The sequence below is a fragment of the Euwallacea fornicatus genome, chromosome 16 (genome assembly GCF_040115645.1).
Source record: "Euwallacea fornicatus isolate EFF26 chromosome 16, ASM4011564v1, whole genome shotgun sequence".
Classification (NCBI taxonomy): Eukaryota; Metazoa; Arthropoda; class Insecta; order Coleoptera; family Curculionidae; genus Euwallacea; species Euwallacea fornicatus.
Genome location: NC_089556.1, coordinates 2,428,194 through 2,446,885, shown reverse-complemented (window position 1 = coordinate 2,446,885; position 18,692 = coordinate 2,428,194). Strand labels below are relative to the sequence as shown.

At 36.7% G+C, this 18,692-nt stretch overlaps 2 protein-coding genes and 2 long non-coding RNA genes across 6 annotated transcripts; 1 reads left to right on the top strand and 3 right to left on the bottom strand.

Annotated features, from left to right (window-relative positions):
• The first annotated feature begins 812 nt into the window (after window positions 1–812).
• Window positions 813–15,210, top strand: LOC136343925 (sushi, von Willebrand factor type A, EGF and pentraxin domain-containing protein 1-like). Its single transcript, XM_066290935.1, has 29 exons — window positions 813–1,244; window positions 1,637–1,768; window positions 1,822–2,080; window positions 2,133–2,309; window positions 2,371–2,517; window positions 3,311–3,493; window positions 3,562–3,774; window positions 4,149–4,346; window positions 4,700–4,801; window positions 5,564–5,716; window positions 5,783–6,019; window positions 8,187–8,405; window positions 8,498–8,589; window positions 8,640–8,982; window positions 9,037–9,198; window positions 9,249–9,396; window positions 9,540–9,715; window positions 9,774–10,001; window positions 10,553–10,775; window positions 10,832–11,078; window positions 11,137–11,246; window positions 11,308–11,480; window positions 13,169–13,386; window positions 13,436–13,628; window positions 13,938–14,111; window positions 14,267–14,437; window positions 14,495–14,749; window positions 14,803–14,991; window positions 15,050–15,210. The coding sequence occupies exons 1-29, from the start codon at window positions 846–848 to the stop codon at window positions 15,208–15,210; spliced, it is 5,682 nt and encodes a 1,893-aa protein (XP_066147032.1). The 5' UTR covers window positions 813–845.
• Window positions 5,257–6,061, bottom strand: LOC136343928 (uncharacterized). The gene is made up of 3 exons (XR_010732878.1): window positions 5,962–6,061; window positions 5,659–5,908; window positions 5,257–5,602 (listed from the first exon to the last, which is right to left on the bottom strand). It is a non-coding gene; the product is annotated as an uncharacterized lncRNA (long non-coding RNA).
• Window positions 6,556–7,270, bottom strand: LOC136343929 (uncharacterized). Its single transcript, XR_010732879.1, has 3 exons — window positions 7,136–7,270; window positions 6,916–7,032; window positions 6,556–6,861 (listed from the first exon to the last, which is right to left on the bottom strand). It is a non-coding gene; the product is annotated as an uncharacterized lncRNA (long non-coding RNA).
• LOC136343926 (spermine oxidase-like) lies at window positions 15,064–18,654 on the bottom strand. Of its 3 annotated transcripts, none has more exons than XM_066290940.1 (8): window positions 18,330–18,654; window positions 18,055–18,281; window positions 17,777–18,002; window positions 17,496–17,720; window positions 17,270–17,436; window positions 16,030–16,224; window positions 15,236–15,474; window positions 15,064–15,168 (listed from the first exon to the last, which is right to left on the bottom strand). In XM_066290940.1, the coding sequence occupies exons 1-7, from the start codon at window positions 18,507–18,509 to the stop codon at window positions 15,240–15,242; spliced, it is 1,455 nt and encodes a 484-aa protein (XP_066147037.1). In that variant the 5' UTR covers window positions 18,510–18,654; the 3' UTR covers window positions 15,064–15,168; window positions 15,236–15,239. The 3 variants fall into 3 exon arrangements, with proteins under 3 accessions (XP_066147037.1, XP_066147036.1, XP_066147033.1); XM_066290939.1 differs by having other exon boundaries at window positions 15,072–15,189; XM_066290936.1 differs by lacking the exon at window positions 15,064–15,168 and having other exon boundaries at window positions 15,205–15,474.
• Window positions 18,655–18,692: the final 38 nt, after the last annotated feature.

Below are 18,692 nucleotides of genomic sequence, written 5' to 3'. Positions count from 1 at the left end.
TAACCATCTATTTTTTTAAGTTTGAATTTTATATTTAATTTAGAAAGCGTTTCACCTCTTCAAACATATTCGTATTCGGTACTGTTTTGCAGTTATTTGCAAAAGCAACTAGAGAAGTATATGATTATCTCATAAGAAATGTAAATTCTTCTACGTGTTCAATGTTGTCCAATAACATTCGGGTTGATAAAAAAGGAATTGACCCTCCAGAAGTTCTACCCTGTGCATATTGTCAACAATTTGTGAATTATTTCTGTGTAAATTCTAAAAAGGACTGTTTAGTCAAAATTTCAATTTGACACCTCAAAAACTGGAAACAGCTGTGAAATAAATTTTTTTTAATGAGCCCTGCATCATCTACCTATCGAACACTGACTATAAGAAACTTGTTAAAAACTTCGCATCTGGAAGAAATAATTTGGAAACATAGCCCAAAATTAGAAAAAACTCATGTAATAAATAAAAAATATATATGAAATATATGACATAAAAAAATCTGAACTTATAGATCTCCAGAATAAGGTGTTTTCATGGAATTTTGAGCAAATGCACGTAGTTGATCCAGTACTTTTCCCAGTCAGAATATATTCGGAGAAAGGGATGGCCTAGTCATCTCTCAAAGTCAATTTTTCAACTATGTCTCGGGACAGTTTACATATTTGAAATAATTAAACTTGTATATAATACTTAGTACACGTACAACTCATAAATGAGCAACATTTACCGATATTGAACCATGCAAAGGCGATATTTTCCAGATGTTGCGCATCTGTACTCTCATAACAAACACATTTAACTAGCACTAAATTAAACTGCTTCTAAGTATCTAATTGCATTTGAACAACATGAACCTTTATCTTCACGTTGTTTCCGCGTTGTTCTTTTTCGTTTTACAAGCGACTTCTTCGTATCAAGAAAAACTGAACTTAGACGCACTTAACAACTACAGCGAGTTTTTGAATTTCGGAGACAAGAAACTTCATAAAGTGAAGAGTGGTAATCTGGAAAATGCGATATTCAAGTCCAAGTTAGATGTGCTGGGGGAAGTATTCAAGAAAAATGTCCAGTTCTTTAAGGCCTCGGACAAACTAGACATAGTGTTCCTGGTGGACGCCAGCTCCAGTGTCGGGGATCAAAATTTCAAAAGCGAGCTCAAATTTATTAAGAAATTGTTAAGCGATATTACTGTTGACTACAATCATACTAGAGTTGCTGTTGTTAGTTTTAGTTCTCCTAGTGATACGGTAAGTGCTCTTTAATAATTAATATATGGGGTGATTCTCCATCTGACGAGTCTGCACGTGACGATTTTCGACTCAAAAGATGGCGCGAATTCTGAGAGGAATCGGGGGGTAATATGCTAAAGCCCCAATGCCTCCTAGAAGAAAATAAGGCTTAAGCATACTTGGTTGTCTTCAAATATTAGCAAATGTTTGTAGTGTAAAAATAACTATTTTATGTAAATTGAAGTTCTCAGTGCAACCTTAGCATTATGGCAAATATTATGGCTTTGATTTTTACCCTAGAAAACTGTAGGGTAAGGAGTTTTAGAGTTATCCTGTCAATTGATTTTTCTCGTAATATTGAATCGTGACATTGAAACAATAATATATTTCGTAAGATTATGATCCACTAGGCCAAGAACATTGATGACATAAGCGACCCTTCTGTGGACCACAACAAGTGTGTACTGCTAAACGAGCAACTGATGAATATTGAATACAAGGGTGGTGAAACTTACACAGCTGGTGCTTTTCAGAAAGCTAAGGTATACAGTTTGCTCGAGGATCTAGTCTTCATATTCTCCTAATTGATATTTAGAAAATATTCGAGGCTTCCAATCGAAAAGATTCCAAGAAAGTTATTTTTCTGGTAACTGATGGTTATTCAAGTGGAGATAATCCTGTACCAATTTCTGAAGAGTTAAAAAATAACCAAGTGATCATCTTCACCATAGGAATAAGAAATGGGAATTACAAGGAGTTATATGAATTATCCTCAACTCCTGGCGAATTCTATAGCTACCTACTGGATAGTTTCGAGGAGTTTGAAAGTTTAGCTAGGAGGGCCCTTCATGTTGGTAAGTATCCAAATAACCTGCCGATTGATTATTCAATTTTTCGTGTGAACAGACCTATCAGGAGGAGATTACTTACCTCTCGGTTTTAATACCCCATGCGACAAATTATGCAAAGAAGGTGACTGTTGCGATGATAACGCCCTATGCACTTGTGGAACCACTACAGGCCACTATTCTTGCACGTGCCAGCCAGGATTTTACGGATCTGGAATGAGGAACAATTGCTTACGTAAATCTTTCTTCACGATAGCGACATGCATTATTAAGTATACGTATTTGCCCAAAAATAGCTTGCATTCCTGGGACTTATTCAGATGGCCCTAATCTCTGTCTGCCTTGCCCTGACGTCCACCATACGACGATACCTCCAGCACAAGGCATTGAAAGTTGTGTGTGTAAAAAGGGATTTCAGAGCGATGAGCAGGGAGGTTGTCAAGGCAAGTGAACGGGAATAAAATCGACTAAATAAGCTGCGTAATAAAAAAATCACATCTGGTCATTTTTTGGGCATGTTTGAACGTTAATTTTTGGAAAATGCCGTCACCGATTTATATTTGTAATTTTATCATTATTTTCACCTTCTCACAATTTTAACGGCATTTGGAACACTCACAGAGAACTTACTAAAGTGAAGTTCTTGCTTTCTTATTTGGCAATGGAAATTGTTTCCTGCCAAGTGTTACTTGCATATTCTCTTGAAATACTGCTCTTTGCGGTGTTACATCTATAACGCTTTTATGTATGGTAGTTCATGTCTACGGTCGTACCATCTCCAAAGGGCTAATATTTCATAGGTTCTTTCTTCGGCACGCCCGCATCCAGACACTCCGGTTTTACCCATTGCACAGTCATCCTTCGGCCTTCCGCATCGGTTAACTCTTCCTTTCTCTTCCAGAGTTGGCTCAGGGTAGGGAGCCTGCAAGGGTCACCACGTGGAGGTGCAGATAAACTTTTGACTCAAAATAGTTGAAATATCTTAACACTCCTGTCAGAAAAGTGCGTTGCGAAGTATTTTGCATCACTTTGTATGTAATCCAGAAACGACTTGTTAGCCTAAAATTTTCTTCGCTTCGGAACACAAGAGCAGTACACTTCAAAATGATTTAATCATCGTTTAGATCGATTTAAATTGTTATTTTAACATGATGAAATTATTATTTCAAGTTTATTATGAGTAATTTATAGCGATTTTTTGTTTGAGCAGTTTGTTTGAAACTAGAAAATTTTCAGTTTTGAAATGCCCTAAAATCAAAGCCCCAGACTTCGGCTATATCGTGAAGAAGAAAGAGTGCAGTAATGTCTTAAACAGTGCTTGTGGAGTGAGGTGTGAAGTCGGATACACATTGGTGGGAAGCAGCATCAGGATTTGTCAAGATAATGCGACTTGGAGTGGCTCAGACCCCACATGTGAAGGTGCAATACCAGCTCTATCATCGATTTAAGATTAGTTTACGTTAATTAGAAGTTTCTCTGGGTTTTAGTGAAGACATGTAATCGTTTGCCAACGCCCAAATTCGGTTCGGCTAAATGCGAACATACAGATTTAGGGGTGGTTTATGACAGGTCCGAAAAAAATCTTCCAGTGGACACTGTTTGCAATTTTGAGTGCGGCAAAGGCACTTTTCGAATTGGGTCACCGCAGAGAACGTGCCTTCCTATAGCTCAATGGGATGGACTCAGATCTATTTGTAAACGTATGCTACGAACAAATTTTTTATGTTTTTTCACAATTATTTGATTGTCAGATGGTGAATAATTGTTGAAAATACTGCGTAAAATTTCCTCTATTATTTGATTAGAAGATTTGGCGTATTTGCCTAGAATTGTTCCATATGTTGTATAAACACTCTTCCACACAGAAGTAACAAGGAGTAACAAGGAAGCATGTTTCTGAGTAAAATCCCAAAGAAATTTGATACTTTATGGATATTTGATTCTCCGTTTCTACGACATACACAATCGTTAGACAGAGTGGACAATGATTGTTGCTTCTGTGTGGGCCAGTCTCCACCAAATTTCATAATCTAGAATGAGTCCCGAGTTTTAGCTCAATCTTTCGGGTTTTTAGCCGTAAAATGTGATAAGCTACCTCAAGTCAAATACGGAAAAGTAGAGCCATCGTCTTGTACCTCTGGCAAACAGGAATATGGGAAAACCTGTACGGTGGTTTGTAACGAAGGTTTTGAGGCTTCAGGTTCTGTGAATAAAACTTGTGGGGATCACGGGTTGTGGGGCAAGAGCGAAGTAGAGGACACTATATGTTCAGGTAATTTGCTGGACTTGAATGGCCTAAGCTTTATATCCTAAAAATTTATCTAAAAAATATCATAAAATGAAATTTTAAAAGTGAAAAAAATTCAAATTTGTATTTAAAATTAAAAGGTTGATGATAGGCTCAAAAAGCTGAAACGTCGCATTGTTTTATCGAAGAGAAAAGAGACTGCAGTGGAGGGATATCCATTTTCAAATATCTTTCCATACAAGTCATCAAAGAATTCCTTTCTTACGTTATTGGAACCATAAATATGCCTGTACTTTCTTCATCTCGTAACCTATCGCCTGTTTCAAGATTTAATTGAAATAGCTAGATTTTTTCTGACATGCCAAATACATTTTTAGATGCAATACCTCCGAGTTTAATTTGTCCCAAAAACATCACAACCTCAGCTTTATCAGGGACAAACTATGGGCATGTTTTCTGGACTGAGCCTAATATCACAGGTACGCAAAGATATTATTGAACTATCCTGACAAACCTGTTTATTTAAGTTCACATCTTTTCAACTTTTTATACAATTCTTATGTATTGCGTGCATCCAGCATTACTTTTAATGATACCAAGCCTTATTTTTATTGAGACAGGGAACTGTTTTCTCTCATCAAATATCTAAATCAACCAGAACCGAACCAGAACCAGCCGATTCCCACAAACAACCATGACATCACAAATTTCAGTTTTTCAACACCATCTCAAACAATTGCTTCAAATCTGTGGTTCCACTTTTCAATGCCAAGGCATATACTAAAGCGTTTATTTCGCCTCTCCGAGGGTTTGTTTTATAAAATTGTTGTATGCTTAACACAAAAAAGCTAAAAATGACGCAAATGAAAATGACACAACAAAACCAATCAGAAGAACCAGAACCGAAACCAGTGGAATTCCTTTTGACTTTATTATGCCGTCATCAATTTGGACCTTTGTTGAAACTCTTGTAAAATTCCTGCTAATCGCAACTAGAACCATATGTGAAAGAATCATTAAGTCAAGATTATGACATCATGATTTGCATTACGTCATAATGTTGACGTAACTTGCCACCAATAAAAATGAACTCAATCAGTATCAATTTTAATCTTAAAATAACTCTTTTGAGAGCGCCTATATGTTTTTCTCGAATGATATCGCTTAAGATATTATGCGGTTGTATCTTTACAGAATTTTCATGTACCCTAGATATCTCTTCTTAAATGAACCAATTACAGATAATTCCGGTTTAGGAGTTTCGGTCTGGATCCAGCCCGCTATAGAAAACCTCACAGATTACAAATTTAGTCTTGGTGTAACTCCGATAACTTACTTTGCTCAAGATATGTTCAACAATGCAATAAAGTGCAAGTTTTTCGTTGAAGTTCTTGGTGAGTTTTAGCATTTAACCATGAATCTCTTTTGTTCATTTAAGGTATGGAATTATGTGCTTGCAGATGAAGAACCTCCGACAGTCGAAGGGTGTATTAGCCCTTCGCCGTTCTTGGTGGTAGCAAATTCCCAAGAAAACATCACCTGGGACGAGCCAGATTTTCTGGACAATTCACGTAATATCACTGTGACTAAAAGTCATGAGTTTGGAGTTTTTAAACTGGGTACCACGCTGGTCACTTACACAGCGACGGATCCCTCAGGAAATGTCAATATGTGCAAATTGAATGTTACAGTTGAAGGCGAGTGGCTGCCATTATGCATGTTTTGTACAATGGCCAGGACAAATAAGCAGTAACACCGAAAAATTAACTGAAACTGGTACGAGAATAGTTTCAAAAGTACCCGACCTGACATAGAAATGGCGATTTTTTTATTAAATATTATAAAGGCTTAACCTTAAAAAGCTTATGGCTGAAGTTTGAAGGTGCTATGTTGATTTGTGTTTATTTTAGAATAATCAGGCAACTTGGTTTCGAATTTTTTCCACCAAATTTGCCAGATTTAGCCCTCTCAGATTATTTCCTACTCTCAAACTTGAAAAGGAATTTGCCAATAATAAAGAGGTGAAGTCCAAGTCCTACGTTGAAACATTCGAAGCTTCCTACTATAAACAGGATATAAAAGCCATAGAACATCGATGGAAAAAGCGTGTTAATCTCAAAAGATACTCTGTTGAGAAACAATATTACATTTTCAATTTTTTTTTAAAGGGTTAGGTGAGGTACTTGTGGCACTATCCTTATATCAACCTTATGTGACTTTTGCTCACCTTTTCAAGATTGTCCTGACCTCAATCTTTTCTAGTTCACTTGGAATAAATTTAACTTTAAGTACACTTAGAGTAAAGTAAAAATCATATTTTAATTGAAACTTAAACTAACTTAAATTGACTAATAGATCAAAGGAGCAATTTTAAGGATAAGTAACTCTTTGAGTAGACCTGGAGCTAGTTCCGATTGTTGTTTCCTGTAGGTAACGTTCAATTGCTTCAGAGTACTGGCAATTCCAGCTTTTAATTAGAACTTATGTTATCGACAAATTAACATTAATAGATATTTGAGGAAATTTTGAGAAAACTGCCCTTCCTGAAAAAAGCTCAAGCTAGTTCGTATTAAACAGCACGGTGAGGGCTAACAGATTTCACATCGAAAAATTAAATCTTTCTATTTCCCCTTAAAGCAATTTTCAGTTGCTCCAGTTTCTTGACAATACCAAACGTTAATTTCGACATAACGAATTTCAGTTCCTACCACTTTAAAATAATTTCAAATTAGTTTAGAAAACATGCCGAAAATAACAAATTTATTTAACTAAAAATAGTATTTTAGCCTAATGTAGTATCACCGCTAACTGACCTTTGGTCACTTCATGGAAGATTTTTTGGACCTAAGCCTCGCGTTAAACCTTTCATAATTCAGATCAAACAAGTTTAGTTTTATGGAACAATCCACAAATATTATTTTAATCAGGTTGTCTTAAACTGACTGACCACCTAGTAGATGATACATCGACAATAACATTTATTTCGACCTTTCAGCGATATAACTGATAATTTTGCGATAATTTTCATTACACCACACATCAGAAACGGAAGGTTAATTCTAAATTTCGTTAAGTTAAGTAAACTCTAACGTACTTTGATAAGGAGTGATGTTATGACTTGAATTAAGAATTTTAAGAATATTCATCTCCCTCTAAGATAACTTTAGATTAGAGGGCACGTCTAATATTTAATCCGAATATTTGGTTAACGCCATCTGATTCTCGAAAAATTTAAAAATAACTTACATTCCTGCGAAGTGACTTTAGTACATTTAAATCGAAAAGTTGATAATACCTCTGATAAAGGAATTTCTGAGCTTCAGAATCAAAAACAGGCTCAAAAATTGTTTTTTTATTCGCAACATCGGTAAACTGGTATAATTTTAAAGACTATAGGGAATATGCAGATAATATTAAACATCTGTTTTTAATCCAAACTTTATTTAACTTTACGACATTTTATTGGATTTTAAGCAAAATTCCCGAAATATAAATGTCTCTAATTACGAGCTGTTTCTAAAAAGACTTAAACTAAATTTTAATCCGAACTGTTGTTAATCAAATTAAATTTTTATAAAATGTCGGAATTATTACTTTACCAAGGCCAATTCGGACTTCCAAAGCAGCCCGTGAAACTTACTCAAAATGAGCTCGATTTTCTACATCAAAACGATCTAATATGAACTTATCTTAACAACCAAAAACCGTATTTCTTAAGGGCCAAATTATTAATGCGCATCTAGCTTGATCAGAAGGATGATATCCACGGAGGCCAGAACATGTCTTGGCAATTTTTTCGGCAGTTTAGTAAATTGGCCCTAAAGCGTGTTAATTTAATTTAATTGAAATCTAATCTAAAAACAGAATCTCAGTGTCCAGACTTCGCGGTACCTCCAAATGGACAGGCCGAATGCCATGACCAATCAAATGGAGTAAAATGTGTTATAACATGTGAGGAAGGGTACGCAATACCTCTACAAACCTCTGCGACTACGACTTTGGAGAACAGTACTAGTTTCTTGTGCAACCATGTAGATGCCATATGGTACAACCAGGAGGGACTTATGCTACCAGAGTGTTCTGGTGAGTATTTAGACTCGAAGAAGTAGTAAATTAGACGCTTTCTTCAGGTAGCGTTGAATAAACCCATATTAATGATCTTTCTTCATTATCAGTTACAGTCCTTGCTGAAAAATCCCAGGATGGCAATGTGGATGTTTCACTGGACACTGATGGAGCATGTAATGACACTACGAAAATTGCCAAGGTAGACTTGCGATTTGATACTGAACTACTTGAATTGAGTCAGTTTTTCAGATACAAACCACTATCAAAGATTCAATTGTGAACAGCATCTGTACAGATGGTCTTTGCGAAGTGGACATAAAATCCGAATGTGAAGTTGAAAAGTCCGAAGAAGACACGAATAAATTACTGACCAGGAAGCGCAGGTATGCTATGGAGCCAACGGAGGCAATACCTCACAAAAATATGCGCAAAGATCGAAGAAGGAAGAATAAGCTCAATGTAAAATTTCACATTCGAGGCAAAAATTTAAACCAACCTGGCACAGGAGTGAAATTTCAGAACGGCACGTTGAAATTGCAAGATTTCCAATTTTCTTGCCCCAATGGGTTCATACCCAGAAAGAACAGATGTGGTAAGTGATTTCCTTCCACATCAAATCATATGATTCTGACGGAATTCGTTACAGTGCAATGTCCTAGAGGAGCATTTCACAACTCAACTACAAACATATGCCAAAGCTGCGATTTTGGATCCTATAATGAGAAGGTGGGACAAAGTTCTTGTGTTGCTTGTCCTCCAAATCATTCCACCAGGAAAATGCATGTGAAAAGTTCCAGCGAATGTAGAGGTAAATTCCCAATTTGGTTGCAGATATGGTGATGAAATTTCCCATTTCAGCAATGTGTCCTCCTGGGACTCACGCCAGAAAGAAGAAAGCTAAAGCGTCAAAAGGCTCCAACGTATCAATTATAGAGCGGGCCACTCTAAGTCCTCACTGTAAGTCTTGCCCTGCAGGGACGTATCAGCCAAATTTCGGACAAATCAGGTCTGTGAAAAATTTATTTTTTACAAACTTATGCTTTATCCGTTGGTTAAATTTTGGAGATGATGTAGGTTGAGCAGATTGCTCAAAAATGGCAAATATAATTGGTGATTCACTATAGTCGGCATTTTTTCGATTAAAAACAGATGTATACCTTGTCCCAGTGGTTTCACAACTATAAAGGCCCGGTCGATCAATAGTACCGAATGCATATCCATGGCGGCAGATATATGCGAAAATCATCCAAGCACATGCAACAATGGAAAATGTCTCGTGGTGAACCAATATCAGTACTCTTGCGAGTGTACTCCAGGATTCTTCGGTGAGTTTTAATTGTAAATTGTCCATTAAACTTCGAAGAATCAAAAAACATCTTGTAGGGACGTTTTGCGACAAGAAAATGAGTCCATGTGATTCTCAACCGTGTCAAAACTCTGGAAGTTGTCTCATAACGGGGGGCGGGTTCAACTGTAGTTGTCCTGAAGATTTTACTGGGAAATACTGCGAAAGTGCTATAGAAAAGGGGCCGATGTGTGCCATGGAGTGCTACAATGGAGGTTCTTGCTTGGACGTTAGCGATAATGAATTTGTTTGCGCTTGTCCTACAGGTACGATTTTTATTCATGTTGATAATTAAAAGAAAGGTTTAATAATTAATAATTAAAAGAAAAGAGCGAAAACTGTTTGGAACTATATCAGTTCGGTCAGTACCAGTTTTATGTAAAGGGGGGGCTTAGAGCGACGGATTTTTTTTTGGGGTATAGTGGGCACTATCTATATAAAGGGGCGCCAGACTTGCTACGATCGGCCCTGATTTCGGTCACATTTATTCGGCACTCACGCTACGATGGAAATAAACTTTACTGTTATTTGATGTTTTATAGACTTGCTTGCGTGAGTTATTCCCCCAACTTACTACTTCAACTAACATACGGTGCTGATCCTGAACGAATGTATATTTGCCTCAGTTAAAGTATCGCAACGGCCCCCTTTTAGAGAATCAACAGTTGGGCAACTGTAGGTTCTCTTGCTCGCTGAATGAGACATTGATCCTTCAATACATTTAAATGAGAACTGTCATCGTTTTTACTCCGAATCCAAAATTGTTGTCCAACAGTTATACCACTGCTACTTCCGCTGCATGTAGTTAATCTTCCAGGCTTCTATGGGGATCACTGCGAAACAAAAGGAAAAATCTGCGATAATGTCCTATGCGAAAATAACAGTACTTGCATCGAAGATGAAAATTCCTTCAAATGTGTCTGTACCAAGGGGTTTATAGGCCGTAGATGCAATATCCTCCCTTGCGACTTCAAACCATGCGAAGAATTAAGAATATGCATTAATGTGGCAGTGGAGAATGCTACAAGAAGTGATTTCAGGTTTAAAAAGAAAACCACCATTTATTCAGTAGGTACCAATTAACGTATTTCCACAGATGCGTATGCCCTGAAGGTTATACTGGTCCGAAGTGTCTGCAGAAAATTGATTTCTGTAGCAAAATTTCTTGCGAAAATGGGGCGCAATGTGTAAGCGATGAAACTGGTTATCGATGCAGTTGCAGCAAACTGTTTTACGGTCCTCATTGTGAATTTAGAAAAAAGACCAACTACATATTGAATTTTTCTCGGTATGACATTAATGATTTCATCAGGTTGAGGGGATTTGAGGGCAATCTTACTGAAGTAAGGAGCTCATAGATCTATAATTTAACATGCACATCTGCACATAATTATTGTATAGATAACAGCTTGTTTATGGCTACAAACGATGGACAGCTTCAATTATGGGACTCTATTATCCTATGCCACCCAATATACGGACAACGCTTTCACTTTAACTGACTATACAGGGTAAACCGTTGGACGGCATTTGAAGTGATTAAGCTTAATGTTTTCCAAACATATTCAACAGTTTGGTCCTATATGTGAATAAAAAGTATGTTGTGACCGATGTCCTGTTAAACGATGGATATTGGCACCATATCTGTGCCTCATGGAGCAGTACCAATGGCACTTATCACATCTATGTAGACGGAGAAGTGGTGAAAAATGGGTCCGATTTAGCGCCGTTTTCCACAATTGGTGGTAGGTCATCTATAGGGTGCCCAAAAAATGCATGTCAAATATGGTGTCATGAGATTATTTGTGTCACTACATTAAGTCTTCTTTCAAACATTATTTGAAATGTGCCTCGTTTAGGCGCTGTTGACGGTCAAAGTTCTTGAAAAAAAAAAGATTTTTGCTATATTTGGAAAATGCTTCAATTGATTTTAATGAGTCTCATTGTGCATTTATTCATTAGTACAGGGATTATTTGCATGTAACTTTCATGTCTATTCGCAATGTGTAAGTTATGAGTCCTTATCCATCTTCGTGTAAACATGACCAGAGTTTTTTACTGGGTTGCTATATCATATTAATTTTTTTTCTAATGATACATTAGCCTTTCTTCTAACTTTTCTTTTTTTTTCCTCGCGCGGTTAATATTTCATGCTATTTTTTTTTCTTTTCTCATACCGAACACCAATTTGCCATCACTTTCACAATTATCGATACTCGTTGACCTGAACACTGATGTCACTCATGGAAAATATCATAAATATTTATAACATTATTTTCAAGTTTTTTTATCAGATCAATAATGGTGTTCTCTGATGAAAAAATGACCGGTATGATGGAAATTTTGGGTATTTGTGAAGATAATTTAATATTTTGTGTTATGATTTAAGTGGGACGTTTTCCAAATCGTCGAAGACCCGATCGCCGAACATTTGCGCGAGTGGTTATGTCCTTGCGCCAAACTCATATGGAAAAAACCCATAATTTTAACCATATGGGTCATTTCTTTATTAGAGATGCTATTATTGATCTTAAAAGAAACTTTAAAAAAATTTCAAACATTTTTATGACATTATCCATAAGTGATATCAGCGTTCACATCGACAAGCATCCATAATTATAGAAATGATGGCAAATTGGTGTTCGGTATGAGAAAACAAGATATTTTTTTTGTCGTGAAGTATTAACCGTCCGAGAAATTTCCAAGAGATAGAAAAATTGGAAAAATGGTTAATGCATCATCGAAAAGAAAAATCAATAAGATGTAGTTACCTAGTAAGAAGTTCTAGTGATTTTTGTAGGAAATTGGTCAAGAACTTCCATATGTACGTTCCGAATAGACATAAATGTTGTATGAAGATAATTCCTGCACCAATGAATAAATGCACAATGGCTTTCTCTGAAATCTATTGAAGCGTTCTCCAGATATACTAAAAAACATTTTTTTTTCAAGAACTTTGACCGTCAATAACGTCTACACAAGGAACTTTTTTCAAATAATTTTTGAACCGAATCTTAAAGTTTTGACCCACCTAATCTCGTCATACCATTTTTAATATGTATTTTCGGGACATCCTCTATATTTGGGTGTACAGGGTGTCACGAATTGTAATGGACAAAACATTTTATTTTGAAAAATAATCGTAATTGGTCATTTAAGCTTTATTTCAAAATTACGACGTGAAAAAATATGATGTTGAAATTTAATTCAAAAACTGAAAACTTATTAGTTATTTCGATAGCGCTGAACGTATATTAGAGAAAAAATTGTGTCATATGTAAATAAAAAGTATGAAGTGCGAAGGGCTCTAAATTCAAGGGAGCCTCTAATCTGCCCGAGTTAAACCACCGCTAATGAAATTAAAAATATATTTCTTCATTAATTCAAATTGAGACACCCTCATAGTATGGAGTAATATATTTGTCCAACAAAGGGCGCGGCTATTTAATCGTGGGACAAGAACAAGACGTCCTAGGTGGTCGTTTTAGTCAATCTGAGTCGTTTGTCGGAAATATGGCTTACGTTGATGTGTGGTCCAAGATTCTAACTCATTACGAAATTATGGAACATCAGAACGATTGCACTGACAGCATGTTGGGCGACTTGTATGCCTGGCCAGAAATGCAGGAACACACCAACGGAAATTTGCAGGTTGTGCCTTCAAATTTCAATGAAATCATAATAGGAAATCGGAATTTAGATGCTGACGAGTTCCTTTTGCCAAAGGTGCGAAGATCCTAAACCGTTGTATAATGGTTTCATAGACATAGTGGATAACAAGGCATTCTATTCGTGCTATGTGGGCTTCCAGCTGAGTAGCCAGCAGTTTTCCAATGGGCGTAGGTGCACCAAAACTTCCAAATGGGAAGGATTTTATGAACCTTTTTGTAAAAGTAGGTTTCAATTTCATTTTTTTTCTTAATATTACAATAACACCGATCATTAGGCAGTGTTTGGTACCTCTGTTGTCTATTCATCCCCGTTCCCACCTCTGTGTCTTGGTTTCGAGGACGTTGATACCCATCTAGTACCATTGAGAATCCTTGAAGCAATGTAGTTATCTGATATTAGAATAGTAGGTTGCCTTCTTTAGAAGGACTTGGGGGGTGTCTTACGACTTTGAACATCAGCACAATTCCACCCAAAATTCTTTCTCTTTAAATCTTATATTGCCCCAACAACCCCTCGAATTGTGCTTTCAGAAGTGAGTTGCAGCTACCCTGGTGCGGTCAGAAATGCATATTCCATAGGTAATCGCTACTTTTACAACGACAAAGTCACTTACCAATGTTACGATGGCTTTAACATGGTAGGCAATCCTACCATAATCTGTAAGGAAAGCGAAAAATGGTACCCGGCAAAGCCCAGATGTATGGGTAAGAATAGTACTTATGCCAACAAGATTTTTCCATCGGCGGAACCATCAGCTCATTTCTCAACTTTTCTAAAAATAATCTTCTTGGTAAAACTACCAGAGCTTTGATATAGTGAACATAAGACAAAGTTATGAGTGCAAAGTAGTGTATTCCAGGTCCCCAATGTATTTTACCCACTATACAAAATGGAAGAGTTGAAGTAATACTTCAAGCCAATGAGGAAACGGGGTATTCCAGGAAAGTTGATATGGAGACGCAGATTCGGATCTCCTGCGATTCGAATACGAGTCCTGGTGGTGAGATGATTGCGACATGTCTTGAAGATGGTACATCATATTCTTCAACCTCTTCAATGAAATGAATTTGTTTTTCTTCGCTTGAAGGTACGTGGGATAACCTAAATATCTCTTGCCAACCGACGAAAAAAAAACTACCTCTCGCAACAAATTGCCCCATCAACCAAGTACCCCCTCCCCCCACAAATGGATATATTGATGAGTCGAGTCGTGCAGCTGCTGACAATGGCAGTACCGACTTTGTAGAGTATAAATGTAGATCAGGCTACAGACTGAAAGGTGTGAACATTTCTAGTTGCATTGTTGATGGATACTGGACTGACCATAACGTAACTTGTGAAGGTTAGTTCAGGTTATTAAAAAGAAATTAGTGGAGTTTTATGGAATGATTTCAGTTATTGAATGTCCCCTTCCTCCGCAACTCGAAAACAAGACTATGAAATACAAAGAATTGCAAGTTGAAAGAAATACATACGGTACTATGTTGAAGTACGAATGTCTGGATGGTTATACGTTATCTGGAGATGGGGTAATTCGATGCACTAGTACTGGAACTTGGAGTAAAATACAGGCGATATGTTCTAGTAAGTCTTACAAAAAATCACATTTGAATATAACAATTAACACATTTCTCTATTACAGGAATATCCTGTGGTCAACCGTTCATACCACCAGGATCTAAACTCAGCGAAAACTCATTTCTGTATGGAGATTCGGTGACTGTAACTTGCACTAATCAAAAATCATTTAACTTAACATGCCTGAAAGATGGTTCATGGAATCTAATAGACTACAGCTGTTGATCGCATGTTTATTAATATATCATACCATGTTATATTCCGTAAAACTCGATTAATCTATCAGCCTCCCTGTGTCCAGTTTCGATTGCTCCATTCACGGTTGAGAATAAGTATCCATGGGTCGCCTCTCCGGCGAATAGCACTGTTGGTTTACCATTGACAATGAGCGGTTTGGATAAGGCCTCCGCTGTAGCTCCAGATTTCTCCATTTCAGAGCTGACGTATGCGTAGGAGCCTCTAAAGTGTGGATTACTTCCCCATCTTGATCTACATACAAAATTTATACCTATATAGTAATAAATAAGTAATTCGTATGATACAAAATTCGTAAGTTTCATGTGTCTTTTTTATCCTTTTTGCAGCCCAAAATATGTCGAAATTATGTTCCAAAATTAATTTGAACACTTTTTCATTTGAGAATTAATACTGGCGGCCATCATTGAGGCACTACTTAATTTTATGGAAATACTCTGATTATTTAGTATGACCACGTCCAGGTTTTGGACACCCGAAAACAAATCTGAAGCAGTTTCTAATACTGTTATTTTTTACGTGTATTTACTTGAAATCTATTGTCATTTCTATATTCTCAAAACGAAACTCTTGATTGTTGAAATAAATCAAAGATCTAGGAAATCTAGGTCTGCATATGCACACTCTCCTATAGGTGATTTAGAAAAGAAATATATTGCTGTCTGTATCTAAGTGCTCACGGATCAGTTCCCAAGTCGCTAAAACGCTTATTCCATTTAACCATGTAGAGTTAATACATAGATATTCTCGTATAAACTTATGACCACCTTAATCTCACTAGGTAGGTACCTTAATATCTCATCAGGTTCTGGAATTTTGAAACGTTTGCCAGCGAATTTTCTGAGCATAAACATTGCTCCTTTTGTAATGAGCTCATCTGATAAAAACTCCACCAACTTTGCTGTTGGTCCATTGATCCATGCAAGCAATATATTCGGATGACTATCGATTGCTATGAAACTGAACAAGTTTTCCAACCATGATCTGAAATAAAAGCTGGCATCAGATTAACCTTTTGAAACTGCATAAAGGTGTTTTCATATCGAACAACCAAATAGAAAATTCCATAAAAATTAAGTTCTACAGGGTGTTGCGTTTAAAAAATTCAATTTTGATGATCTATAATTAAATAGTTTTTCAGTAAAGCAAATTTCTGGTAACATTTAAAACTTATGGTTGTGAGGAAATCCTTGGTTTTAAAGATAGGGATAAGTGTACGCTAAAAAAAAATCTGTAAACATCAATATATACGGAGTGTTCTATTACTGTATGAGGTTTCGGGTTTTACAGTCATATATTTTCCAAGGTAATGAAATTTCTGGTAAACCCTAAAATTATAGGAAAGCCCCTGGGTATAGGGGCAAGGACGACCGAGATCAAAATTATTAACAGCTATAGGGAAATTCATAAACATCAGTCTATTATACAATGTGTTACATTTGAAAAATTCGAGTCACGCGTTCTAGATCTCTAAATCTTCTCAGGAAATCAAGTTGTTAGTATATTAAGATTTAAGCAGATTTTAAGGCATCTAGCTTTTTTTAAGATAAGGAAAACCTTCATAGGTACCGGTATGGTGATCTGACGATCGAATGATGTGGGATTCTCCCCTGTGGGGGGACGTCTACCTACTAAAACCCTCCTCTCGCCACCCCACAGGTCCCTCTTGGAACCGCGGCAAGGCATTACTTCAGAAGAGGGGAGGCACAGATGGAAGGCTTCTAGCCTAGATTAAAAGTATCTTTAGGAAAGCCAATAAACCGCAGAATATTCAGAGTGTGATATTTGACGAATTCTAGCTTGGCGTTCTACGATAGCACATTTTAACTATAACATTTTACAACAGTAGGGAAATTTATTAGACATTATAGGGAAATCTTTAAAAATAAAAATATTCAGACTGCAGCATTTGAAAAATATGACTTTCCTGGTTCAAAATTTCATGGAAACTGTAAGATCACTGTATTTTTAGGCGTAGGAAAAACTGCGGTGAACGGTTCTTTACCGTCTAAAGGGGGCTTAATCATACCTTCCATCCACTATTGGGCCATGAGGAAACTCCCTTACCATTTCCTCTCTATCCTCGACGGACCAAAGGAAACTGATATCCTTCATATCATCTGCCCACCATTTGTGGGGAAATTTCAGTAGTAACTTATTGACGGTGCCCAAGGGAATACCTTTAATCGAATTTATCTGTGGATTAAAGGAAAAATTGACACATACCTTGCAACTTTCATCATAAAGTTATTTACTTTATAATCGGGCAAAGAAGGGACGAACGCTGTGCTATAAATCTCTTTAAGAACACCCACTGAAACTGTAACAATTACGTGATCTGCTGAATATGATGATCCGTCTGAGCATTTAATGTTAACTTCAGCATTTTTATTTTCTGTCCAAATAATTTTCGTAACCTCTTTATTCAAGATCACCAATTTCTCTAGATCTATTTGCTTTTGAGAGGCAAGATTTCTTCTCTGAAAGTATTATCATTGGAATGAGCATTATCAAATACCTACAAGGAAAGTATTACTGTCAGAACATCAATAATGGTCTTGTACCCTTGATTCTTCCAACCGAACAATTGATGGCCTTCGCAAGGCTGAAAGACATAATGGCTTGTAGTGGACAGTTGGTTCCAATTTTCTGCAGGGTTCAGCAGCACCATAAACTTCTTGAACCATTGTTCAATTAAATGTACAAGGTACCATGTATTTTTATCTGCCTTATCGAATTCCTTTGCAACTCTAAGTTGGTACCTAGATGTGAATCCTAATGCATAAAATTTGAACTACAGGGAGTACTACTGACTCTGAGGTGAAGTAGTTTGCGAAACTTCCACCGTGCTTCCTAGCGCATTCCTTGTCATCCTTAACATCCATCGCTAAAGCGAAAAGTCGGTCAGTTAAAGATTTATCCGGGCAGGTACCATCGGATAGAAAGAAAGACATTCCTTGGCCATCAGGTAATTTTGAAGGGGCAATTAAATCTAAGTCTTTAACCATATCGTAGACAATGTTACCGTTTGCTCCATGCACCTGCGATGGGTACTTCTTGAGATAGTGTTGAATCAGAAAAATTCTTACCCATTGTCCTCCAATGTCAACTACAGTTCCTGCGAATTCAACAGAAAATATCCGTCCTCCAATACGAGATTCTGCCTCCAAAATTGTGATATCATGGAATCCATGGTTGAAGAGTTTCGTGGCTGCTGCTATACCGGAAGCTCCAGCACCAATGATGACAATTTTTGAATCTTTTGCCATCGCAATTTTTGTATTATTGCAGTTCAGTAGGAACACGCACTAGCTAATGATAACGTTTAGCAAAGACTAAGTATGAATCTAAAATTTCACATAGAACAACAGTGGTGATTAAATGTGTCGCTATCAAAAAATTTTATTTGTTAACTGATAACTTTGTTTTCACATTCAAGCAGACTTTTACTG

Bases quoted from the DNA above. Each gene is read 5' to 3' on its own strand.
- LOC136343926 (XM_066290940.1), bottom strand. From the start codon at position 18,509: ATGGCAAAAGATTCAAAAATTGTCATCATTGGTGCTGGAGCTTCCGGT. The intron at 17,721-17,776 runs GTAATACTTTCC...TAATACTTTCAG, and splicing joins CCATTATTGATGTTCTGACA to AGAAGAAATCTTGCCTCTCA. The intron at 16,225-17,269 runs GTATGATTAAGC...CTTTTATTTCAG, and splicing joins GGCCCAATAGTGGATGGAAG to ATCATGGTTGGAAAACTTGT.
- LOC136343925 (XM_066290935.1), top strand. From the start codon at position 846: ATGAACCTTTATCTTCACGTTGTTTCCGCGTTGTTCTTTTTCGTTTTA. The intron at 3,494-3,561 runs GTGCAATACCAG...TCTGGGTTTTAG, and splicing joins CTCAGACCCCACATGTGAAG to TGAAGACATGTAATCGTTTG. The intron at 8,983-9,036 runs GTAAGTGATTTC...AATTCGTTACAG, and splicing joins ACCCAGAAAGAACAGATGTG to TGCAATGTCCTAGAGGAGCA.